This window comes from Bombyx mori, chromosome 28 (genome assembly GCF_030269925.1).
Source record: "Bombyx mori chromosome 28, ASM3026992v2".
NCBI classification, from domain to species: domain Eukaryota; kingdom Metazoa; phylum Arthropoda; class Insecta; order Lepidoptera; family Bombycidae; genus Bombyx; species Bombyx mori.
The window spans coordinates 4012632-4039806 of record NC_085134.1 but is presented as its reverse complement, the minus strand read 5'-3'; the positions used below and the strand labels follow the sequence as shown (position 1 = coordinate 4039806).

General features: G+C 37.0%; 2 protein-coding genes across 3 annotated transcripts in view; one reads left to right on the top strand and one right to left on the bottom strand.

Annotated features, from left to right (window-relative positions):
- The window catches only part of LOC101737887 (UBX domain-containing protein 6), a 24448-nt gene extending 16015 nt beyond the window's left edge, over positions 1 to 8433 (top strand). The window contains exon 9 of one of the 2 annotated variants that reach the window (XM_062676781.1): positions 8292 to 8433. The gene's annotated coding sequence lies outside the window, so the exon portion shown is untranslated. Of the gene's footprint in view, positions 1 to 74; positions 2721 to 8291 lie in introns of those variants that run through there. The other variant, XM_012696623.4, reaches the window with a different exon arrangement.
- LOC101737751 (structural maintenance of chromosomes protein 4) lies at positions 2647 to 27175 on the bottom strand. The gene is made up of 24 exons (XM_004933515.5): positions 26681 to 27175; positions 25687 to 25878; positions 24980 to 25156; positions 23976 to 24080; positions 23083 to 23270; positions 22158 to 22298; positions 21763 to 21931; positions 19196 to 19308; positions 18649 to 18861; positions 17701 to 17823; positions 16858 to 16975; positions 15960 to 16162; positions 15357 to 15541; positions 14821 to 14950; positions 13447 to 13588; positions 12497 to 12625; positions 11249 to 11406; positions 10417 to 10555; positions 9186 to 9365; positions 8223 to 8405; positions 7499 to 7628; positions 5942 to 6059; positions 3912 to 4095; positions 2647 to 2889 (listed from the first exon to the last, which is right to left on the bottom strand). The coding sequence occupies exons 1-24, from the start codon at positions 26957 to 26959 to the stop codon at positions 2731 to 2733; spliced, it is 3858 nt and encodes a 1285-aa protein (XP_004933572.1). The 5' UTR covers positions 26960 to 27175; the 3' UTR covers positions 2647 to 2730.

The window sequence follows — 27175 nt, the reverse complement described above, 5'->3', positions numbered from 1 at the left end:
GTACTTTATATTGTTATTTTTCGTCGATAACAATCAATACCTAAGCTTTGAGCTACTCTATTTCTTGTTTGCAGATTTGCAGTTGTCAAGCAAGCTCTTATCATAGACACGCGAAGTATTTAAGGGTATTTATTACATTAATGACTCATTGTTATCTCTACGGTATGTAGATAATTCAAATTGAATAACTTCAGGACTGACTTTTCAAACAACAAATTCAAAAATTTACTCATCGTTCAAATTATAATCTGATTACCAAAAAATTGGTTGTAATGTCGTTCATATGTCTACATTGTTTGTAATGATATAATGATATAACTTTTCTTTGAGAATTAAAAAACGTTCCTAGTTCTAAGCTCATTCATTCATGGTAGCTTTCTACATTGTGCTTTAGAAAGAGACAACTGACCATATAAAGCTTGGTTCGTTACGCACCTGACAGAGACAAATCTTCTCGTTCGAAATCGAACTTTTTATTGGTCTTGATTACAAACTATTGAGATTTGAGGTCAGTCTATTAGATAGCAGCTGTCCCACACTTCAAAGCGATCGATTGCCTCGCAGTATAGAGGTAATAACTATACTGAGACCTCAGAACTGATATCTCAAGGTGGGTGGCGAATTTACGTTGTAGATGTCTATGGGCTCCAGTAACCACGTAACACAAAGTGGGCTGTGAGCTCGTCCACCCATATAAGCAAAAAATTAAATAAAAAAACAAGGTGGGACTTACCAGTACACACTCAGAATACGTTTCACTATCATTGTAATGCTGAGGAATAATATCGACGATAAGAGTATTTTATTTAACCTCTTCAATAACATTGGCACGTCTGCCAATATGCGTTTACTGGTGGTAGGACGTGTTGTGAGTCCGCACGGGTAGGTACCACTACCTTGCCTGTTTCTGCCGTGAAGCAGTAATGCGTTTCGGTTTGAAGGGTGGGGCAACCGTTGTAACTATACTTGAGACCTTAGAACTTATATCTCAAGGTGGGTGGCGCATTTACGTTGCAGATGTCTATGGGCTCCGGTAACCACTTAACACCAGATGGACTGTGAGCTCGTCCACCCATCTAGGCAATAAAAATAAAAAAAGTGTGTGTGTCCGCTCCGACGCACGACTGGAGTTTACTGGATATAAAAAATTAAACGAAACAATACGAGAAATAGTTCTATATTACGACAACACGATACACTACAGATTATTAACAAATTAACGAGACACAAAACAAACGACTAACAAATATATGAAAATACAATAATGAGAGAAACGCGCGATCAGTACGAGGCTTTGTGGCGGACTGCCGGCGCAGCAGCCCGGCGTCACCTGCGATAACGCGGCCGCGCGTTGGCTCCTGATTGGCGCGCGCACGCATCACGCAATCAGGAGCCAATCAGGCGCATAACGCATTTCGTGTGACATGCTAGTACGATTTTGGTCCCCATAATTTTCATACCCCGGGCCTATATATGTAAATCGATTCTAAAGGAGTAAACTCCAAAAAAAACCTTAAAAGACCACAGATGTGGACATTTTATTTAAGTCACTAATGTTTGTGAACTTTTTTTAACTTATTAAATTGTTTTTAAAAAAATGAACAAATTGCAATAAAAATAAAAAAAAATTTTTGTTCTTCAAAAAAGTCTACTATAAAAGTTCATTATCACCTTTTAAAAATTAAACATTCCATGCACTATTGATTGTAATTTGGCTTTCATAATAATAATATATATGTGAACATATTTACCATGAAGAATACATATATGAATAAATTTAGATTCATTTATACGATTTCAAATTTCTAGTAAATGAATGTGAACATGACCTCTATTGATCAATAAAACAGCTAATTAACTAAATTGAAATCTATCATTGTAAATTTGCATTTCTAATTTATAAGAATTATAATATTTTCAAATAATTATATTACAAAATACTAGACAATGCCCTGTTTCATATTCGATAGTCAACGGTAATTGTTAAGACTGTTCTTACTGGCGATATAATCGCTTTATTTATTATTTCATATATAGATATATTTAACGTGAGGTCGTTACGATACGATTTCATTCCTCACAATATTATTGTATCTCTTACCGTACCTATTAAAATTGTTAAATTGCATGAATATTTGAAGGAAGAAAAAAAGGTCATCCGACATTCAAAACCCTTAATTTTAAATACGCTAAGCGTTTACATTAATGCAATATTCTTAAAACGAAAAATGTAACCAGTTGTTTAAATATAACAAATAAAGTGTGATTTTGAATGCCGGAAAACGGTTTTTAAATTGGGATGAAGTTATGCAAAAGTACCTTGATTGAATTATACATTAACAGTAACTAATCCCAGCAAACTATCCAAAAAAAGCTATTTCATATACCAAGTCTGTGTCACTACACATCATGATATGTAACATTTTAGTCTCAGCCTGATTATAACATAAATTATCCATAGGATATGCCATAGGTTAAGGATGATTATATCGTTGCCTAATTTGATAGTACAATTCAAATTTATTATACATTACTATGCTTTATAAAGTTACATATTTAACCAATTTTAATCAGACACATAAAACGCATTCATCTTGCATAACCACATCCAAATCGTTTATTAAAGAAACAGTATAATATAAACTGTTTGTTATTTAATTAATTTATTTATTTTTTATTGTAAAAATTAAACAATATTCATGAATTAATACATAATAAAACGAGTTTTATTCACGCACCGTCCACACGTACTTGCTCCGGTAGCTGGTTCTCAATCGTTATAGACTTTGTGCAGTCTTCAGTTTTGTATATACCGACCAAACGATTCGACACCTCAAACATGTTGTATCGAAGCGATATGATTATGAATTGAGCGTTCTTCGTTCTTTCCTGAAACAATCGAATAGAGTTATAGACGACACTAGCAAAGAGCGGCTAGTATTAATACTGATGATTTACTGGTGGTAGGACCTCTTGTGAGTCCGCGCGGGTAGATAATCACCGCCCTGCCTGTTTCTGCCTTGAAGCAGTAATGCGTTTCGGTTTAAAGGGTGGGGCAGTCGTTGTAACTATACTTGAGACCTTAGAACTTATATCTCAAGGTGGGGGGCGCATTTGCATTGTAGGTGTTTTGGGAGGCTTAAACGACGAAAGGGAAGATCTTCCACCGAGCGGGTGATATTTGCTCGGTAGACCGACGGTCCGAATATTGTTGTTCGGAACTTGTATATATGCAAGCTTATCTTGAAAATATCGTAAGTGAGATTCAGGCATCTGTCAAATATCTTGCGTTGTATGATGGCTACCCGCCAGTGTCTATCGGATCATAATAAAAAAAAAACCTAAATAGCCATTTGATATTCACGGCATATTTACGGAACACATATCTCGTGGATAAAGAGCTCTTACTGTATCTGTACTATATCTGCGAGGAGTGAAGTTGTGTGATTTGTTTTATTTTGTCTATTGTAATGTTTCTTTAGGATTAAATGTGTAGTAACGGTGGTTTATTAACTGTTTAATATCTGTGAAAGTGCACAAATGTGGGAAAATGAAACAAAGCCGCTAGACGTAACTTCTAAAAAGTCCACTGAAAATATCTTAGTAGATGACCACTATTTTACTGAGATTATATTTCATCCCATATCATCTCATTTCATTTCACTCCATATTTATCATTTTTCATAAAAAATAATAATTTAAATTAAAATAAGACATGACTTAAATGTCTTAGTTACCAGGTCATAAAATCCCTCAAAAGAAAAAAATATATATTTTTTTTCTTTTGTAGGCAGACGTGCATACGGCCCACCTGATGGTAAGTGGTCACCGTCGCTCATGGACGTCAGCAATGCCCGTATTTAATAATATGTAATATTATTATAATATATTAATATGTAAAGGTCACCGACCTTAATATAGTTTGCCACGATCGAAACGTTTTTGAAGTCCAAGGCCGCGTCTATCTCGTCCATGACGTACAGAGGCGTTGGTTTGTAGTAATGTAAAGCGAAAACCAGGGCCAGTGAGGATAACGTCTTCTCGCCGCCCGATAAATTCGATATGTTCTTCCAGGACTTGTTCGGCGGACGCACGCTGTAAACAAAACAAGAGTTATTTAGGTGTCGTGAGATTATTATTTTTTTTACTGGCCGAGTCCCGCGATGTTATCTGCGGTTATTTTCGTACCGCGAGTGACGCCGCGGGGCTAAGCAAGTCTAGAAAAAGTAGCCTAAGTTACTCCTTATATCATGAGCTACCTATTAGTGGAAGTCTCGTCAAATTTGGTCCAGCCGTTCCAGAGATTAACCGGAACAAACAGACAATAATTTTTTTTTTTTTTTCTACCTATCCTGATAGCCTTGAGAGGCTATTTCAGCTTCACCCTAACGTTTGTAGGTGAGCTCACGGGGCTCAAACCGGAGTGTTGCTAACACTGCCCCTAGCAAGAGCAGAGCTTCGCAGAATCTACCACCGGATCGGAAACGCGACCCACTGAGAAGATCCGGCGAGAAACTCAGTGGGCTGTGCCTATGGGCTAGTTCGCTCGTCGAGCCCTTCGTCGCAAGCGACGGGTTCGACGAGGACGGTGACCGGGGAAAAATTGTGAAAAATTGTATGTGTTACCGACAATCTGTATAATACAGTATTCTATACAATACTTAGGCAATGTATAGAATACCTAAAACGTTAAGGTAAAGTATGTAATATTTTTCATTTTATACTTTGCCTAGGCATTCTATACAAAACCGAATGCGCTGCCCGTAATGTGTGTAAAAGAACTGATTACTTAACTTTTAACTAATTACTTAGATTAGATTATGTTAGTTAACCCAGAAGAATTTTAAATTCAATGTTATTTGATTGTGATTTTACAATAAATACCTATGAATATAAAGATTGTTTTTAATCAAAACTAACTACTTATTAATTGTTAATTTTAATAAAGTTGATTTTAAGCAAATCTTATGTGCTATTTTTGTCTGTCATTTTATACTCTTCTGCTTATTTACTTACATAACATTGATAAATACAGGCCCAAATATAGTTATTTTACACATTATGTATAGATTTACTTTTTATAGTTTAGATGAGTGGACGAGCGCACGGCCTACCTGGTGTTAAGTGGTTAGCGGAGCAAAAAAAAAAACTAGACGGTAAATTCCGCCACCTACCTTATATATGATATGAGTACTAAGGTCTCAAGTATAGTTACAACGGCTGCCCCGCCCTTCAAACCGAAACGCATTACTGCTTCACAGCAGAATAGGCAGGGCGGTGGTACCTACCCGCGCGGACTCACAGCACATGCTACCTACCACTAGTCGAAATTTTGCATTTCAGACATTTTAATCGCATATATCGAATCGGCGCCATTGCCTTAATACTCTTTAGAAATAAACTTACATTACGAAGAATTAAACATTAAAATATATGCAATTGAGACTTCGAGATGAAGACCAGTCAAGGGAATTATAATTTTATTACTAAACACATAAGAGGCTTTATATAAAAATACTCCATAAATTATCATAGGCCAGTACGAATATATATATTTTTTTCCTTCCTATTCTAGTAGCCTCTAGGGGTTATTCTAGATTAGCCGAGCTTGTAGGTGAGCTCACGGGGCTCAAACCTGAGGACGTTGCTAACACGAACCCTAGCAAGAGCCGTGCTTCGCAGAATCTACCACCGGATCGGAAACGCGACCCACTGAGAAGATCCGGCGAGAAACTCAGTAGACCGTGTCTGTGGGTTAGTTTACTTATCGAGCCCTTCGTTGCAAGCGACGGGTTCAACGAGGACGGTGACCGGTGCTTGAGGTACCTAAAAGCACCGTTAGTGGATCGGGAGGATCCAAAATGACGTGTTTGGGGCGACGTCGACTGCTTTCCATTCGGTCCGCAGGATCGGGTATAGTACGATCCTTAAAACAAAATACCTGAATATAATCCCTTCGGAGAATGGATCCAGCGAGTCAACAAGTTCTAGTTCAGCGTCGCCTCCCAATGTTATCATTTGGTACATCTCTTTCAGTTTCATTGTTATCGTATTGAATCCTGGAAGGAAAAGTTTATTTTTTATTGTACAGAATTGGAGTTTCGAACTTTACACTAAACTAGCGGCCCGCTCCGGCTCCGCTCGGGTCTTTAACAAAAATTTCAACGATATTTGACGTTGTTTTATTTTTTTAAATAAAAGAACACTTATTGCGACATAACTACAATAGTTAGACATATGCTGTCCCGACACTTTTGGTAAATAATAATGTGTTCTACAAAGCAGTAGTACATTATTTTATTATACCATCAATAGTTTTCGCAGGCACGCGATGTAAAGATTATTTTAGGTAATTTTTGGAGTTTACTCCTTTAGAATCGATTTACATATATAGGCCCGGGGTATGAAAATTATGGGGACCAAAATCGTACTAGCATGTCACACGAAATGCGTTATGCGCCTGATTGGCTCCTGATTGCGTGATGCGTGCGCGCGCCAATCAGGAGCCAACGCGCGGCCGCGTTATCGCAGGTGACGCCGGGCTGCTGCGCCGGCAGTCCGCCACAAAGCCTCGTACTGATCGCGCGTTTCTCTCATTATTGTATTTTCATATATTTGTTAGTCGTTTGTTTTGTGTCTCGTTAATTTGTTAATAATCTGTAGTGTATCGTGTTGTCGTAATATAGAACTATTTCTCGTATTGTTTCGTTTAATTTTTTATATCCAGTAAACTCCAGTCGTGCGTCGGAGCGGACACACACACTTTTTTTTACCTATTGGGATACATTATTGGAGTTTTAGTAAGGATCCCTAATATTTTTCAAAAAAGATTATCGCCTATGTCACTCGGTGTAGCTTCCAAACAATGTAAGAATTTTTCAAATCGGTTCAGTAGTTTCGGAGCCTATTCAATACAAACAAACAAATATTTCCCTTTTATAATATTAGTACAGATGTCTCTGCAAAGTTTTACTACATCGAGTAGAAATCTAGGAATATTTTTGAGAAGTCTGACATAACTTGAACCCCTCCTGACCTTGAGTAAGATTCCCCAGGGTTAAAAACATACTTACGGCTCATATTTTTACGAATTTGCTTTTGTAATTCGTGATAAGAACACGTTTTTTTTTTTATTGCATAGATGGGTGGATGACATTACAGCCCACCTGGTGTTAAGTGGTTACTGAAGCCCATAGACATCTACAACGTAAATGCGCCAACCACCTTATAAGTTCCAAAGTCTCAGTATAGTTACAACGGCTGCCCCACACTTCAAACCGAAACGCATTACTGCTTCACGGCAGAAATAGGTAGGTCGGTGGTACTTACCGCGCGGACTCACAAGAGGTCCTACCACCAGTATTTACACCCGTTTGCATTAAAATTACAAACCCCTGTTGTATATTGTAATGGCAGTCCGTACGCACCGGACGAGGTAGGCCGGGAGGTAGCCATGACGCCTCCCTACACAATACTTCAAAACCAGTGAATACATTACCGCTTAAGAAATCAGTCGAACGTTTCTTCCTGAGTTGTTCATAAAGTGCCCTCATTTCGTTTCTCTTTGTAGTTATCTCGTCCAATTCGGCGGCGCGCTTTATATATAAGTCTTCTTTTGCTTTGTAATCCTGAAATACAACAAGGTTTTTTTACAAGAGGAAAAGTGAAGAAATGGTGGATCGTGATTTGCGCCCACCGCCACTGAGGTAAAAAACTAGGATCGAAACGACTTTAAAAATCGTTACAACTTTTAAAATAATAACATCATGTGAAATAAATAAATAAATGCTTTAACAGCAAAGCCGAAATAAAAGAAATGATTATTTTGTATCATAGTGGTTCTTCTCTTTGACACGTATGCAAATTTTTCAGGGTAATTAGACATCTTGAACATGGTGAAAATTTCATTGAAAAATTTCGTCATATAAGTTTTATATCACCCTGCCTATTTCTGCCGTGAAGCAGTAATGCGTTTCGGTTTGAAGGGTGGGGCAGCCGATGTAACTATACTTGAGACCTTAGAACTCATATCTCAAGGTGGGTGGCGCATTTACGTTGTAGATGTCTATGGGCTCTAGTAACCACTTAACACCAGGTGGGCTGTGAGCTCGTCCACCCAGCTAAGCAATAAAAAAAAATACTAAGTGTGTTAAAATGCTTTTTTTAAATGTTACCGTATTTTCATAAGAATTTGAATACATTATTTAAAACAGTATTCTGACCTGTATCGCTTGTATGTTAGGTTTATTATCTCCCACTCTATTCTTCTGAGCTGCCAGTTTATTCCTCAGATCATCCACAGAACTCTCCTCCAGTTCTTCGGGGGTGTGCTGACGCAGCGGTTCCGGCCTCTCCACCCCAGGGATGCCGTCTAATCCCGAGTCTTCTAACCTTAGACTTGATAGCTGAATACAAAATTATTAATTAGAGGTATAGTAAATGATTTAGTGATCAATAAATAGTAGAAAGCTCTACTCATTTTAAATTGTAAAGTGACTGTTTATTTTTAATAATTAATAAAACCTAGCATACATGTTCTTGGCGAATATCACTAAATATATAAAATAATATATCAGTTGAGTATATATTATATTGAGTTTAGGATACTCAACCACGTGAGTTGCAGTTTTTTTAAGGGATTTTATGACCTGGTAACTGAGACCTTTAAGTCATGTCTTATTTTAATGTATATTCATATTTTTATGAAAAATGATGTTATGGAGTGAAATGAAATGAAGATGATTAATTTGAGACATTAATCAACTGGGATGAAATTAAATAGTAGGCAGCGGCTTGGCTCTGCCCCTGGCATTGCTGAAGTCCATGGGCGACGGTAACCACTCACCATCAGGTGGGCCGTATGCCCGTCTGCCTACAATGGCAATAAAAAAAATGAGATGAAATATGAAATTTAATCTCAGTAAAATGGTGGTCATTTACTAAGATTTTTTCAGTGGATTTTTTGGAGGATTCCGAGAAGTTACGTCCAGCGGCTTTGTTTCATTTTCCCACATTTGTGCACTTTCACAGATATTAAACAGTTAATAAACAACCATTATTACACATTTAAACCCGAACAAACACTAAATAGACAAAATAAAACAAATCACACAACTTCACTCCTCGCGTTCCCGCCAAAAAGTCCTGAGTTGCAGTAGAAATAAAAAAAAAAAACAACTACCCACCTCTTTTTCCCACAGAGGGATCTTGCTCTTGCAGTCGAGCACGGACTTCTCCATTTTGCTAACAGCATTGGCAGCTTCTAAACGCTCACTCTTCAGCTTATTTTCTTTCGATTGTAATTTCGCTATCTCCTGTTTAAGCTCTGAAAATTCACTGGTGCCCTCGTTGATTTCCTCCTCCAACTGCAATGATAATCCTCCTCATGTTAAGAAGTAAGATAAACATTATGAATATATTAGGATGTGGGTCGGTTGTCGAATTATGGTGAAGTATGCAATTAATTAACCACTATACAAAATATAATATGTAATTAATAACCCTATAAACTTCTTTGTATAATGTTCTAATAATATATCAAAATATTATTACTCCTTTACGAGTATTTTCTTCCTTTGAAGTTGAATCTTTGTTTTTTAATATAGATACGAATATATAAAAGTCTCCGTGCTATTATGCAATAAATGTAGGCACAAATAAAACTTCAATCTATATATTAATACGTGAAGCAAAAAGTTTGTATCCTTTTTTACGAAAATTGCGCGGACAGAGGAGTATGAAATTTTCCTCACTTATAGAGAATATAGAGAAGAAGTGCACAATGCTAATATTTTTTTTAAAGAATGCATAAAAGATACATTAAATCAATAAAGAAAAGATTACACACACTACATACCATGTATTTGACGCACACACGCATGCATACTATTTATTGTCAAACTTTTGTTCTTGACGTCTTGTCAAATTGAGAATAGAATATGGTTTGTCTTTGTTAATATTTTTTATAGTGTAGTCTTGGCGAAATTTGTGATTATAGAAGTATAAAATACAATCGTAATAGTGTACAAACTTACAATTCCAATTAGTTATAGTCGAATTTCGACTACTGCGGGTCCTCTAGTTTCAATAATTCAATAACGTCATCTTTTCAATAACTGTTCACTTTATGTGACAACAAAACGATTTCTCGAATTCTGATCTCAATTCTCACAACTATATACTTGGCAGAATATAAAGTAGGTCTTTTTTCCGCCTACGTGCTGGGCGAAGTCGAACAGTCCAAAAACTGTCCTTTTATAGTCCAGACCCAAATTCACCGAAACAAGCAAGAAGCAAGGTGATAAGATAAGAACTAAGGAGTTGTCTCGTAATATATAAATATAGCCAAAATTACTACCAAAGAAGATCACGTATATAGGCATTTAACAGAAAAGTAATATTTGTAACCGTACACACCTCTTCGAATTGCTTTTGATATTGTTCGCTGTCCAAAACGAGTTGTTTTTTCTGTGTTTTCAGACTTTCTAGAGTTTTATCAGTTTCTTTGAGATCTGCGTCCATCTGATTGATCTTATCTTTCGATTTGTTTGCATTCCTGTTCAATAATACAAATTTTAGTAAAAGCACAATTGATCAGACAAGATGCGCTTACAAGATTACATCTAAAATGGCATATTTGTTTATGTTTTGAGCTTGGATTTAATGAGAGACTGATTGGATAGTGAATCTCCCCATCTCTTTCGCACATCTTTGTTTTAATGACAGTGACGTCATAAACACTATATGTATTTTTTGCTAATTACATTATCCATCAGAAATATTCCTAACTTGTTTACTAATAAGAAAGTTGTTGCGTTCTTAAAATTTCATAAATACACCATCAGACAGTCTTGTAGTAATGGCTAAATATGTCTTAAGTGTAATATCTGTCGTGGCGTGCAACCTCTTTTACAGGACATACGACTATTTACAGACTGTCTTAAATGCGCCACCCACCTTGAGATATAAGTTCTAATGTCTCAAGTATAGTTACAACGGCTGCCCCACCCTTCAAACCGAAACGCATTACTACTTCACGGCAGAAATAGACAGGGCGGTGGTACCTACCCGTGCGGACTCACAAGAGGTCCTACCACAGGAATGAAATTTTGGCATTTCTAAAATTTGTGTAAGTCAATCACTGGCGGTAGGGGGGACACACGAGAATGAACGTCGCTCGCTCCCACGGGGGGACGGTGTGGTGCAACACTGCGCCAAGACTAACTGTGACTAGGAGGTCATCGCTCACCGCTTGCTGGTGCTGATCGCGACCTTCAGCTTCGTAGTTTCAGTCACGATCTTATCGATCTTCGCCGTAAGTTCAGTGACCTTCTTCTGTAGGTCCTTGACCTTGCCGCCGGCTATCTTCGATATCTGCGCCTCCACCTCGTTAACTTGTTCTTCGACCTACAACATAACGATTGACGCGTGCTTTACAATTTTTTTTATGGATTCAATTACTCAGTTAAGGTAAAATCTGATGAGAAGATAATCAAATCGTGGTCTCTTATCTATACTAATATTATAAAGCTGAACAGTTTGTTTGTTTGAACGCGCTAATCTCAGGAACTACTGGTCCGATTTGAAAAATTCTTTCAGTGCTAGATAGCCCATTTATCGAGGAAGGCTATAGGCTATATAACATCACGCTAGGACCAATATAAACGGAGCACCAATAAACAATGTTGAAAGAATCGGGGTTAAAAAATTATGGTCGAATTGATAACTTCCTCTTTAGGAGTCGGTTAAAGAGCGTGATTTTGGGTACCTTAAAGAGCTCCTTAACATTGTATTATTCAAAAATATTTTTACTTTCTACGTAAATGAAGAGGCGGGTAAAATTTAGCGTTATACAAAGTAACTATGGGACTTCGGTATTTTGTACCGTATGTTCCATGGGGAGTGCTCTGAGGAATTGTTCGAGATGATACCGACATCTCGTTTTTACCATCGCACCGCCCGCCACCGGAGTAGAGTTCATCCATACTACCTGGAGCCACTGCGGTCATCCACAGTGCGTTTCCAGAGATCTTTTTTGCCACGTACCATCCGGCTATGGAATGAGCTCCCCTCCACGGTGTTTCCCGAGCGTTATGACATGTCCTTCTTCAAACGAGGCTTGTGGAGAGTATTAAGCGGTAGGCAGTGGCTTGGCTCTACCCCTGGCATTGCTGAAGTCCATGGGCGACGGTAACCACTCACCATCAGGTGGGCCGCATGCTCGTCTGCCTACAAGGGCAATAAAAAAAAAAACTATTCCACGTGGACGAAGTCGCGGGCTAAAAGCTAGTATACTTATACAATATAATATGTAATCTGTAACATTCATCATGCCAAAGAATTATCGCTAGAATTATATACGAAATTCAACGTAACTACAAATACAAATACGAGGAATTCTTCATTTACGAGCAACTAAACAACAAAGTTCAGATGTTCTTATAAACTTATGGAGGGGCAACACGAGAGGTTTCCCAAACAAATTCCATGGACGTACCTCTGCAGCATTTCCTGTGGCCTCATACAGTTTCTCTTGCGCGTCTTGCAGAACAGCCTCCAGCTCGGCTTTACGTTGCTGGTCCACTTTACTCGAAGACGCTCTTCGTTCTTGCGCTTTTATTTGTTGCTGAAATTACATCCAAATTCAAACATCCACGGTACGAGGAGAAACCACGTGGTACTATCCACCGGCACCGCACCAAGTTTTTTTTTTTGAAGTCAAACTTCTATTGCGACTTCCAACAAGGTTGCGTTAAACGTTTAACGCTACTATACTAGAAAGAGACAGCGAGAGTGAACGCGCGGCACTCGAACGTACGCGCGTAGTATACCCGGCGAGCGTTAGCAACGAGTAGCTCCAATATTTTAATGAAGTATTTAAATATATAGATGTTATATTTATTTTTACAATCTATAATTTAAAATATATATAATAATATATATAAAAGTGAATCGCTGTTCGTTAGTCTCGCTAAAACTCGAGAACGGCTAGACCGATTTGACTAAATTTGGTCTTGAATTATTTGTGGAAGTCCAGAGAAGGTTTAGATAAGTATGAAAATGCTCGAAATTAAATAAAAATAACATTTTGTTTTTTCTTTGATGTTTGTCCCCGGTCGGACGGATTCCTTTTGTTTGTTTTAAGTTTATTTTATACAAAACTTTAGATCTTTTATTTATCGATTAAGGCACCACGAAGTCTGCCGAGTCAGCTAGTGTATATAATATAAATGTTATCGCATCTCTTATATACAGCATTCCCTATTACAAGAGCAATCTGATTTAAGAATGTAAAATGAAGAAAACCACAATACTACACATCGAAAAAGAAGAGTCACTTCATTCACGTGCACCAAGTTGCACCCGCACCGTTTTTTTTTCAGCAATTTCCCTACAGCAATAGCAACAGTTTCCCTAGTACCGGTCGGTACTGGCATCCCCTCTCACCTCCAATTCAGGTATCAGTTGTGACAAGCTCTTCACTTCAATTTTAACTTTATTCAAATTCGACATTCCCTCTTTGGCTTTTCTTTGCAAGTCAGACAAAGACTCTTCTACGTTTGACTGCTCGTTGCGTAATTCAGATAATCTGTAAATGTATTACGAATTATAAACAAAACGACTTTTTAGCGGGAACGCGAGGAGTGAAGTTGTGTGATTTGTTTTATTTTGTCTATTTCGTGTTTCTTCGGGTTTAAATGTGTAATAACGATGGTTTATTAACTGTTTAATATCTGTGAAAGTGCACAAATGTGTGAAAATGAAACAAAGTCGCTGGACGTAACTTCTCGGGATCCTCCAAAAAGTCCACTGAAAAAATTTCAATAAATGACCACCATTTTACTGAGATTATATTTCATCCCATATCATCTCATCTCATTTGATCCCAGTTGATTAATGTCTCAAATTAATCATCTTCATTTCATTTCACTCCATATCATCATTTTTTATAAAAATAAGAATATAAAATAAAATGAGACATGACTTAAAGGACCAAATCATAATATCACTTAAAAAAAAAAACTGTGTTGTAAGCGTATACCTAAACTAGGGACGCTCGATATACATCGATGTGTCATATCATTTCGATGCATCAGTTATATTCGATGTTTTAAGATATATCGATGTATTCCAATCCATATATCGAATAAATATCTCCATAATAATTGTTGATCTAACGGTTTATTTTTAAAATTTTCAGTAATAATGAGATGACATTAATATTGCGAAGACTAGGATTCAGTATCACAATATTCCTTTGCCTATGATATAGACTGTATAATTTATGGTCGACCGCTCTTTTACTTCATACTTCACTGCAAGTTAAAATTTTGAATTGTTTAGGTTAATCCATAGTGGATAACTAGTTGTTACAATACTGAAAAGAGAATTTCAACATATACTTGTTCTTAAATTTTTTTTATCGATATATCGCAAAACATCTATGCCACCGCTCCGACTGATGCATCGCAAAAAACATCGATATATATTTTAAATGAACATCCCTGACCTAACCCTGTCGTACTCTGGTCTCTGTTTGGTTGTCAAAGGGTTCAACGTGAAGCCTAACTCATACATCAGCCCGCTGAGTTCCTATCTTCTCAGCGTGTCGCAATTTGGGCCTTTGAGCTGTCAGATAAGCAGCATCTTGAGTCTGCCCCTGGCATTGCTGAAGTCCGTAGGCGACGGTAACCACTCACCATCAGGCCGTATAGTCGTCTGCCTACACGGGCAATAAAAAAAAAGATCCTCTTCGGAGGCGTTAGCGAAGTTCGCCTCTTCAACTGGAAAGGTCTCCGGGGCTCCAAAAAAAATAAGGACCTCTGTTCGAGCTCAGCTAGTTTCCTCTCGCTGGTCTGCACGGCCGCGGGGTCCAGCTCGCATGTGTTCTGCTGCACCGAGCTGCCCATACGACCGCGCATCGTCGACCGCCCGCCTCCCGACATTGTACCTTAAACATTATACTTATTTATTAACACTAATAATAATAATAAAATAATTTATTGCCCTTCAAATAAAAGAAAAGAAAAAAAAGAGAAAAAGGCAAAAGGGGGTGACTCAGCTAATGCTGTTCAAGGTCCGCGTCGAACCCGTCGCTCGACGAGCGAATAACCCATAGAAACAGCCCAATGAGCTTCTCGCCGGATCTTCTCAGACTGTCGCGTTTCCGATCCGGTGGTAGATTCTGCGAAGCACTGTGCTTGCTAGGGTCAGTGTTAGCAACACTCCGGTTTGAGCCCCGTGAGTTCACGTTAGGGTGAAGCTGAAATAGCCTCTCAAGGCTATCAGCATAGGTAAAAAAAGCCTATGTCCAGCAGTTGTTATAGGCTGATGATGAGACCCTTCGTGGCACTCACCGGCAATTTCGATGACGTCTCCTTTCAGGGTCACAACCCTGTACCTGGTCGAGCCGTACGCGATCCTCGAGGCCTGCTCGAGGTCGGCGGCCACGAGCGTGTCCCGCAGGCCGAAGTAGAAGGCCGGCAACACTCGAGCGTCCTTCACTTTGATCAAGTCGAAGAGACGCGGGACGTTCTCTGGGCTGGGGACAAGCGATCGGTAGCTTAGTGGCTGACTGAAGGAATGTTTCTTGAATAAATGTGTGGGATGTCCTAATAGAATGAAGCCATACTACCTCAAGCATTATACTGGTGGTAAAACCACCGCTCTGCCTATTTCTGCCGTGAAGCAGTAATGCGTTTCGGTTTGAAGGATGGGACAGCCGTTGTAACTATACTTGAGAACTTAGAACTTATACCTCAAGGTGGGGGGCGCATTTACGTTGTAGATGTCTATGGGCTCCGGTAACCACTTAACACCAGGTGGGCTGTGAGCTCGTCCCCTCATCTAAACAATAAGAATAAAAAAATACACCACCAGTCACGTCAGTATTGTATAGCACCTACCCACAGAAATTACCAACTGTTTATTTCGTTTAAATATTATCTGAAACCGCTCACTATGTACTCCTGTCTTCGTAATTCCTCTTCAGATGCTCTTGCTTGTCGAGAGCTATGAACGTGGCCCGGCCCACGTCGTGCCGCTTGAGGAACTCGACGCAGGCCTGCGCGGTCTCCACCGTGTCCACAACTATGTTGTCCAACGCACCGCAACACGTCGATATAGCGACGTCGTACTTCTGATCGATCCCGCCTAGGTCGCCCTAGAATTAAATTTAGAGTTGAGAATCGCATATCATAAATAAATAAATAAATATTTACTAACAATCACGCCACGTTAACTGGTCCCGTGATAAGTTCGTAAAGAACTTGTGTTACAGGTACCAGATAACGGAAATAAATGTAAGATTTTTATTATACACATACACATATTTAATATACATCCATAACCCTGGAAAAGACATTTATATTTATCATATAAATATCTTGTCTTGGCGGGATTCGAACCCGCGACCCCCTTGTGTAGTGACCATGTCATTTACCACTATACCAGACGGCCGTATTTGATGATGCGTCTGAGGTCAGCGAAGCAGTCAGTTCAAGTTTTGATGGTTATGATACAGGTGTTACAATAATTATACAATTGAGGCTTAGACCGCATCTCTAAAGGAGGCTAGTGACATTCGCATAGTTTTTTTTTTTTCTTTACAAAAAAAAATCCATACAATATTACTAGCCGTACTCGCCCGCTTTGCTGGGTATTTAAAATTAACATTATTATTTATTGTCATTATTATTAGGGAGTTCAACACTCATATAAATATTAGCATATCCATTATGTACATGTATTTTCTACATGGATACCAAGTTTCAAGTCAATCGGATGCATGGTGCAGTAGTTATAACGGAACATCGGTATAAACCACTGTAGATTTATATATTAATATAAATTCCTTACCAATCTGCCAAATATGCCGGGTAGATTGCCGTTTCTCTTCTCTTTCATCAGCGCGTCCAGAACTCTACCACGTGATTTATTGGCACTCATCGCTTGCCTAGATTCTTCTAGTTGTATCCTAGAATTAGAAGAGTGAGAACTAGGATTTACACAAGATTTTTCATTATTTCACTGATAAGACAATCCTAAGTGTATTCTCCTTATATATAACATCTATAAACTAATTGTACTTATTGTTATGATTTTAAACCAAGACTTCAAGATTTTGCTCTATCTATACATATAAGTAAATAAAATTGGAATGTCTGTTTGTAATATTGAAATAACCGCTTTTTACTACATGCATATGAATATATATACGGTACATACACCAAAATAACATTTTTAACAATGTTTGTTTGTCTATCTGTCTTTCTGTCTGTCTGTTTGTTCCGGCTAATCTCTGGAACGGCTGGACCGATTTTGACAAGACTTACACTGATAGATAGCTGATGATATATGAAGTAACTTAGGCTACTTTTTTAGACTAGCTTCGCCCCGTGGCGTCACCCACGGTACGACAATAACCGCGGGTAACATCGCGGGACTCAACTATCAGTAATAAAATTTATTGTTTCCGAAGTGAAGCGAGGGCGGGTCGCTAGTATAAGATAAAAATAAAATATTTAAAGTCTATTTTTATAGTAAATCCGTTAACTATTCTACATAGAAATTAATTTTATAACTTCATCTCCATCACGGCAGTTTTATTGACTGTTTCACTTCAAACAGCGCAAGCGCGGAAAACATTACCATTAAAGGAAATCCACTTTCTTCACAAATATTTAAATAGAGTGACTCTACCTTAGAGTCCTGAGCTCACTGGACACGGAAGCTTCCTCACGCTTCAAACCGTCCAATTTCGTTTTCATTTCACCTATCATATTCTCATCAGCCGGAACACTCGTGGTTAGCTCTTGTAGTAATCTGTTGAAGTATACATTGAATAATTTCTTTTAAAACATTTCCCTGAAGTGAACTTTTAATTTTTGATTTGCCTTTGTTCGTAACAAAACTACCATGATGTAAACTCCAGGTGACTCACTTAATAACAAATATATGAGGACCGCTAAAATCCTCACAGCCTCACAGACTCGAAAAGTTCTGGAACAACCACTACCCCATTGGTCAAAATTGATATCATAGTTCACTTAAAGCACTGCCAAAGATAGGGACATGCTGAGAATGCAACGAGCGGTCAAAAACAGTCCTCTAGGTAGACACGACATTCATAAGATATCGACTCGGAAAATAGAAGTTTGACAACCAGAGCATGTTCAGATTGGATCATGCAAGATCCTGTTTTGACAATACTATTGGTCCCCCGGTAGTTGAAATTCGACTAAGTATAATTAATTGAAATTATAAGTTTGTACACAATTATAATCCCTATTGTCAAAAACTATTAAACTTCTATAGTCACAGATTTCGCCAAGACTACACTTTATACAAATATTAATAAAGACAAACAATATTTAATCTCTTCTCAATTTGCCTACAGACTATAAGCAATAAGAAAAGTTTGACAATAAACTGAATAAACAAATAATATGTGTGTGTAATGTTTTTTTTATTGATTTAATGTATTTTTAATGTATAATTTATAAAAATATTAATATTCTGCACTCCATCTCTATATTCTCTATAAGTGTGGGAAATTTCATACTCCTCCGTCTGCACAAATTTCGTAAAATGGAGTACAAAGTTTTTGCTTCACGTATTAATATATAGATAAAGTATAACAGATGTCACCTTTTCTTCTCTTCAATTTCACTGCGGGCTTTGTCGTATGCGTTTTTCATGTTGACTAGCTTGGCGTTTTCTTTTTGCTCGGTACTCAGATATATTTTCAATTCCGATTCGGTCAGTTTGAATTTCTTATTGGCTTCGTGTACGATGTTCTTTAGACCGATTAACTTAATTTGAAGCTTATCTTTCTTCTCTTGGAGGGTTTGGGTCTTCGCTCTGTTGGTAAAAAACAAACGTGTATAAATAAAATACAGACTTGTATATTGAATATTTGCGTTTATTCTTATTTTATTAATTTAAATTACAACTTGCCATGCACGAGGCTATAAGGCTGGATAAGGATACTATATTACAATATTACTGGTGGTAGGACCTCTTGTGAGTCCGCGCGGGTAGGTACCACCGCCCTGCCTATTTCTGCCGTGAAGCCGTAATGCGCTTCGGTTTGAAGGGTGGGGCAGCCGTTGTAACTAATGTTTTGCATTCGTTTTTTTTAAAGTTATTATTTAATGATATAGAAATTAATGAATCAATTGCTGTATGTAGACACCTGACTCCAGCCACAGCTGCTTGCAATTCTTCATCAGCTACGCGTTTCGCCTCGTTATGTTTGATCAGCAGTTCGTCACAATCTCGGATCTCCCTCTCATTCTTTTCAGGAATCTGTAAATCAAAGAGAGAAAAATAAAGCTTATAACGAAATTATTGTTTTTTTTTTATTGCCCTTGGAGGCAGACGAGCATACGGCCTGATGGTGAGTGGTTACCGTCGCCCATGGACTTCAGCAATACCAGGGGCAGAGCCAAGCCGCTGCCTACCTACAATAATTAATATAGTTTTTTTTTTTTTTATTGCTTAGATGGGTGGACGCGCTCACAGCCCACCTGGTGTTAAGTGGTTACTGGAGCTCATAGACATCTACAACGTAAATGCGCCACCCACCTTGAGATATAAGTTCTAAGGTCTCAGTATAGTTAGTTACAACGGCTACCCCACCCTTCGAACCGAAACACATTACTGCTTCACGGCGGAAATAGGCGGGGTGGTGGTACCTACCCGTGCGGACTCCCAAGAGGTCCTACCACCAGTATAGTATAATGATATCGATGTAAGGTATAGTTCGTTGATGCTATATCGACTGACAGTGACTCGTTTCTCAGCTATGTGGTTGGCAGGCGAAGTCTCTGCCGCTCCGCCCGCACGCATGCCCGCCAAGACCCACAAGTACAACAAATAGGGACGTGCTCGTTATAAACTCAAATTACCCTCAAATCAACCTATTTAACCCTAATCATACCAACACTTGGTGGTACGTATTTCTTCCATACCAGGTAGATAACGGTATGCGACAAGTATTACTTAAAATAAACAAAACAAAACAAACAAAAGTATAATAACTGTAGATTAATTGGTACGAAAACGTCATGAAGTCAAATGTGCAAAAGCATTAAGATGATACATTTATTTTCAATGCAAAAGTTTTCAAAACGGGACATTTAACCCGTTATGGTATGTTTAGTCACCTTAGTATTAAATAGTACCCAGTTTTTATAGTACTACTAGCGGACCAGAAATACGTTCGGTACGCACCTCTTAAATAAGGAAAGATAAAAAAAAAATATTAAAAAAAAAAAAATTGTAGTGAACTGAATTGTGAATCTAAAAGAAATGAATTTTTCAAACAGCTCCGATATTCAACCACAAACAGTACATGTCATTATTAATATAACATTGATCTAATGGTATACCCAGTGGGGGTGAGTGGAGAGTTTAAGCTAAATCTTAATTGTAACAAAATAAAGGGTATCTTAGATTGGGATTAATGATTAACACATAACAAACCAGTAGTAGTACCCGCGCGAACTCACAAGAGATCCTACCACCAGTAATTACGCAAATTATAATTTAGATGTTTTCAAATGGATGTAATATAGAAAACACCACCAATTGTCTTTAGTGAAACTGTTAAAAACCTTGGCGTTACCTTTAACTCTTTCTTAAGCTGGAATGAGCAGGTTAACAATGTTAGCAGCAAAGTTAACTTTGCATTCCATTCACTCAAATGTCTCCAATATTTTTTGCCTTTGGAAACTAAAATTTCTCTTGCCCAAAGTCTCATTTTACCCATTTTGGACTACGCTGATGCTTGCTACTTGGATGCCACTGAGGAGCTTCTCAATAAGCTTGAGCGTTTGCAAAATTTGTGCATCCGTTTTATTTTTGGTCTCAAAAAATATGATCATATTTCTGAATTTCGCAAAAAGCTCAAGTGGCTCCCAGTCCGTTTCCGCAGAAATACTAGAATATTGTGCTTCCTATTTAATATCCTACATAATCCTAACTACCCACAATATTTACGTGATCGCTTTACCTATGCCCGTCCCTCCATTGCTCCTTGTAGAACACACATTAAAACTCTCCTCAAATGCCCTGTTCATAAAACACATGCTTACGCAAAATCATTTTCTGTACAAGCAGTTATACTTTGGAATTCCCTCCCTCCAAGCATACGAGCGTGCAAAACCATAGCAGCGTTCAAGAAATCTGTTAAAGAACATTATTTATCCTTACCATCTTAAATAAAGTATATATATTTGTATAATGTATTATAATATAAAGTAAGTATATGGGTGTATGTTATATATATATATATATATGTATATGTGTGTTTGTGTGTGTGTATTTGTATGTATATATATATTGTTTTGTATCTTGTAATATGTATATATTATTATATGTAATGTTTACTGTATACAGTAGGTTTGTGTTCCTAATTCTTTTTTCCTTTTGTGGGCCTACTGGAAGAGATTTCAGCATGAAATAAGTAGTGCCCTTGTACTCTGTATCCTTATTGACGTGTCTTTTCTAATAGCTGTGTGTACAAAATATATTAAATAAATAAACACCTACAGTTATAACACTCATAATGGCAGGAGCCAGAGGAGTCCGAGCCAATTTTCATAGATATTATTCAAAAAGCCATAATCAATAAGTAAAAAACTAGTGAATTCAATTTGATGAGAGAACTAAGCCACCTTTTCACTGAAGTTGTTGAGCCAGAGCTTAAGTAGCGGAAAAACCCAAAACCAACAGAATATAACAATTAAACAATCTCACTAGTTCCAATTCAATGAGTTTCCCTCTCTCTTGTTCCAAAAGGTGTTCCAAATTCTTCTTCTTCTTGTTAGACTGTGCGGTATCAGCCTGCACTGTGACCGTTTTCCTTTTGCAGTTCTGAAGTTTCTCGGCTATCTCGTCTTTTTTCTTACGCAGCTTGTCGTATTTTCTAGAAAACGGCGAACAGTAAAATGTGAAACAGTAGCGACATCTAGGTGTTAAATAAAGGAACATAAGCACCAATTGCACAAATGTCTTTGCATAATTGTTTGTGACATACTACACAAAACAGATGGCCAATTTTCAACAGATAACATTTATTTCATTAGTTAGTCTATAAGTAAAACAAAAATGTTGGTATATTATGGAGTTTCAATAGTAATAACTAGGCTTACTGAGTTCCATTTTTTAATGCGGTTGTCTTTTCGATCAAAATTTCATTCAGTCTGGCCAGCTTTTCGTCGATTTTCGCTAGATTATCTTTCAATTCGACCATTTCCTTTTCTTTAGCTTCTATTATTTTATTGATTTCATATCTGAAAACGAAAATTTCTTAACTATAATTCAGATAGCATAACTAATATAGTATTCGCGGGCTTTCAGAAGGGAAGTGAAAAGATGTTTTGATCTTCCGAGAGTGAAATCCGGCGGCTGGCTGCAAGAAGCTTGTATGATATATCGCAGTAATGGGATATCGGTAAATTTATTATAAACCATCGAATCAAAGCACACGAGATTAAGCTACCCGAGATAATTTCCGAAATGGATGCCCTAAGATTTTGACCAAACTAACAAACCAAAAAATAGCGCAAACATTCATACATACGTTCTAAAAAATAAAAAGCAAACACGAAATAACCTTTACACAAGCATCGCACAAGTAACTAAGAAACTGGTTATCCGTGGTAATAATATTCAAAGCCCTAACCCATAATCTATACATATAAATAAAATTAGAGTGTCTGTTTGTAGTATTGCAATAACTGCTTTTTACTACATTCATATGAATATATATACGGTACATACACCAAAATAACATTTTTAACAATTTTTGTCTGTCTGTCTGTTTGTTCCGGCTAATCTCTGGAACGGCTGGACTGATTTTGATGAGACTTTCACTAATAGGTAGCTGATGATATAAGGAGTAACTTAGGCTACTTTTCTTAGACTAGCTTCGCCCCGCGGCGTCACCCGCAGTTATTGTCGTACCGCGCGCAACATGGCGGGCTTCGCCTATCAATAATAAAATTTAATGTTTCCAAAGCGAAGCCAGGGCGGGTCGCTAGTGGTACATAAAACACGACTTCTAAATCAACTTACATGTATTTCTGTAATAATGTATTTCTAGTTCTCAAAGCGGCATTAGTTAAATTCATCAGTTCTACGGCTTCTCTCATTGGCTGTTCTAATTTCAACTTCTCTTGTTCGACCAGACGTACTCTATTCAATTTCTCTTTACGTATTTCTGTATACTCTTCAACTTTTATAGACAATTTTTCTATTGGTTCCTGTAAAACAAGATTAAAAAAAAAATTTTTTTTATTGTTTTTATGGGTTGACCAGCTCACAGCCCACCTGATGTTAAGTGGTTACTGGAGCCCATCTACAAATGCACCACCCACCTTGAGATATAAGTTCTAAGGTCTCAGTATAGTTACAGCGGCTGCGACACCCTTCAAACCGAAACGCATTACTGCTTCATGGTAGAAATTGGCAGGGCGGTAGTACCTACCCGTGTGGACTCACAAGAGGTCCTACCACCAGTAAATTGTTCCCTTCACGTATTTACAAGTGTACAAGACACTTCAATAGATTATTATATATAATAATTGGTACCAAAAGTATTAAAACCACTAATATGAAAGTATGTAGAACCAATATTCTGGGTCTAGAAACATTTTTGTTCACTCTTGTTTTATATCCAAGAGTGGTGTTCTGAGAAATTAATAGAGATGATCACATCATTTCTATCCTACCTTGTAATAACTCACCAAATTGATTCATTATTCAACCCTGGAGTGACCTTTTATGTTGTTTCCTGAGTACTACATTTTACATACTGACATGCTTCTTTAAACATGTTTATTGATTAATAGTAATAGTGCCTACGCTCTGGACCAACAAGAAACTGAATTTAGATTCAATAATATTGATGATAATTATTAATTTAACAAGAGATTTAGCTTTCGAATACTCTACTAATAAGATGATACCTTATATCTTGAAGTGCCTATGATATCTTCCAAGTACTCCAGCATTCCTGACTCATGCTCTGTTAGTGCTTTAGGTTTCATCATAGCTATCTGTTCGACTTCACCCTGAAAGTAAAAGTCTAGTTAGGAATGTATTTGAAAGCATCCTTATGAAGTTCTATTTAGTTATTAAAGATGTCTTAATGTGCAGCTTGTGGGCTGGATATACTCAAAGATCGTACAACGCTCTCCGTGTTCAATATAATAACGCGTTTAGGGTGCTGGTGGTGCTGCCCCGCTTTTGTAGCGCATCAGGGATGTTTGCAGACGCGCACATAGATTGTTTTTACGCTACCATGCGTAAGAGGTGTGCATCTCTGGTAAGCAGAGTGAGGGCCAGCTCCAACAGTATCCTGAGCATGATCGCAAGCAGGCTGGACTGTGTATACATGGGTCGCTGTGGTGCCATCTCCCATGGGATGTTACGACAGTAATTCATTATGATGTAAATATAACTACTAACATAGGTCTAAGTCTTATTAAAAATTTATATGAGTCATGGTTACTTGCAATAAAAACAATATTATTATATTATTATTAATGTTGAACCATTAAAATTTTTCTATAAAAATGCTGATAAAGATTTCAAGTTGTAAGAGGGCATATACCTGTATACCCTGATCAGTGGAGAAATTGAGGCAATGATTTTGTATCTCAAAAGTCAACATAATCTCAATAACAAAACAATCTAACAAGCAATTGAATGGGATCTGTTGATTAAGATTACCACTCAAACACAATATCAATAATTTAGATGGTTTTTTTAATAGTACATAATCTATGATTTGCATTTAGTGTCTTTTGACCACATATAAAGTTGGATTCAAATAAGATTGACATGATGCCCTTTTGTATTGAAATTATGGTACGGTTACTCTTTAACTAATATACAAGATCGATTCGTGGGACCATATACTAAACACAGGCAAATAACACTTATTATACTACTTAAAAAATGTACTTGCTTGCAATATCAAGAATCTATTGTGATCCAAATCAATGTTGTGGGAACGCAGCATCTTGGCAACTTCTTTGAATTGTACTCTGCGTCCGTTCAACATATAATAAGACGAGTTATCTTTGAAAGCTGTCCGTGAGACCACAATCTCACTGTTTGGTACAACTTTAAAGTCATCTCCTTCCTGTAAAAGAGTGTTTGATATTTTAGTTAGAAAGCCAGTTGCCAGTTCTTGTGATTTTTTTGTGAATAAGTATTTTGTTCCTAATGTTTGTATTATACAGCGCAAAAAAATCCACTTATGCATTCAGTAGATACACTTAAATACGGTACAACAATACATGTAGTAGGTGCCATTACTGGTTGTGAGTTTTTAAACATAGTTATATATATTCAATGATAGGATTACAGAATATCAGGCACAATAACTTGGCACACTGAGATTCACAGTTAGAAGTCAACATCCTTGAGTGGCTGATTCTTTTTCTATAATAGTGGTCAAAAGAATGAGAAGTATTTCATTGGATACAAAAAAGTAACTCTCTCATGTTTCAGAGCTCACCATTTTCATTTATATTATATAGTTCAGTGGCTAGTTTTTTTTAATGTATAAATTCATTCATTTTTAGTTATACCAGAACTTTAAGATTTCTATTATTATTTATATTTTGTAACTTCAGCTCACGCCAAGTTTGGTGTGTACATAATACATACCCCATCAATAATCTGACAGAAATGTACAGAGACATTTGCACTACTAATATTAGGAAATTTACTGGATGAATGTATCAATACTGAAATCTTCTTAGAACGTATTTTTGATGCTCTATATCCAAATACAAACAGCATTGAGTCAATCACATTGCTTTTTCCACTACCATTCGGACCAATGATTGATGTAAAACACTGTAATAAAATGTTAATACTTATTAGATCTGCAAGGTTTATATACACATAAGCTCAATGTAGGTTTCCATTGTATATATTTAAGGCAAAATAATGCAAATAGAAGTAAAGAGTATTGTATAAGCATGTAATTAATTGTTGAGAAAGATAAAGAGCTCGTCTTACAATTCTGTTCACACCAGTACTCAAATTTGGAAATCAAGGAAATGCTGTGTAAAAGTAATAAAAATAGGCAAGTCAGTAGATACCTAGATACTAATAAACTACTATTGCAAAGATCTATTCAACACATTGTGTAGGCAATGCTTACTAATGCATCCTTACTAGGTAGCATACAGAAATTTAGAATGCTTTTGAACAGTTGCTACATGTGAAAATATCATTTATATAATAAGCAGCAGAAGGTAATCCATAAGTGTAATTAAAACTATTTTTATAGTATGGCCATGGACCAATAAACCACAAAATTCAAGCATTCCAAGCATAAAATAATTTTATATTTGGAATCACTTAGATTGGAGAGCACTAGACGATTTATAAATGCATTTAAAGGTGAGAATAAAATGAAGCATGTTCGTAACAATCTATTATTTGATTCTTAACAATACATGCAAATACATTAACAAAACTTAATCTAATAGGATATTGAATCTAATATCTAATGAAAAATATCTAATATAATAAAATATATAATAAATATACCTATATGTAATGAAAAATTGTTTTTGAAATATAATAAAAAAAAATTAATCTAAAGTTAAATTACCTACTAAAAATTCGTATAGATATTGGGTATTTTTACCTTATGAAATGGACCCAAAGCTTGTACGCCAGCGTAACTCTTGAAATTTTCATTAACGATATGAGTAATGATGAGCCGAGGGCCCGTTGTATCAAAAGTTAATGCTGGTTTTGGAGCTGGAGGTATATAGATATCCCCAATGCGTATTCCACCTTCCTCATCATCAGAAATGTGATCGAAGTCTTCAGTTTCCTCAACATTCGCTTTCTGAATTGCAGAACTAGTAGACGGACCCTCGTCGACATCCATTGGTTCATCTATCATTTTCGTTTTCCCCATCTTATTTATTTTTGTGAAGACAAAAAAGATATGTATCTTCACTAAAAGTTTTATTGCAATCTAAATTTTATTTAGATTCACCAGACCACGGTATAACTTTCCATCATTTTGTGCTTTTTTAAATGTTTTCTTGCAAGCTATAATTTTAAATATTGTACAAGTTACAACGACAATCATAGATTCTATTATCATAGATTATACACTTAGGCTTCAATC

Bases quoted from the DNA above. Each gene is read 5' to 3' on its own strand.
- LOC101737751 (XM_004933515.5), bottom strand. From the start codon at position 26,959: ATGGGGAAAACGAAAATGATAGATGAACCAATGGATGTCGACGAGGGT. The intron at 24,081-24,979 runs GCAAGTACATTT...TTTTACTTTCAG, and splicing joins ATAGATTCTTGATATTGCAA to GGTGAAGTCGAACAGATAGC. The intron at 11,407-12,496 runs GTACGTCCATGG...GTTATGTTGTAG, and splicing joins CCACAGGAAATGCTGCAGAG to GTCGAAGAACAAGTTAACGA.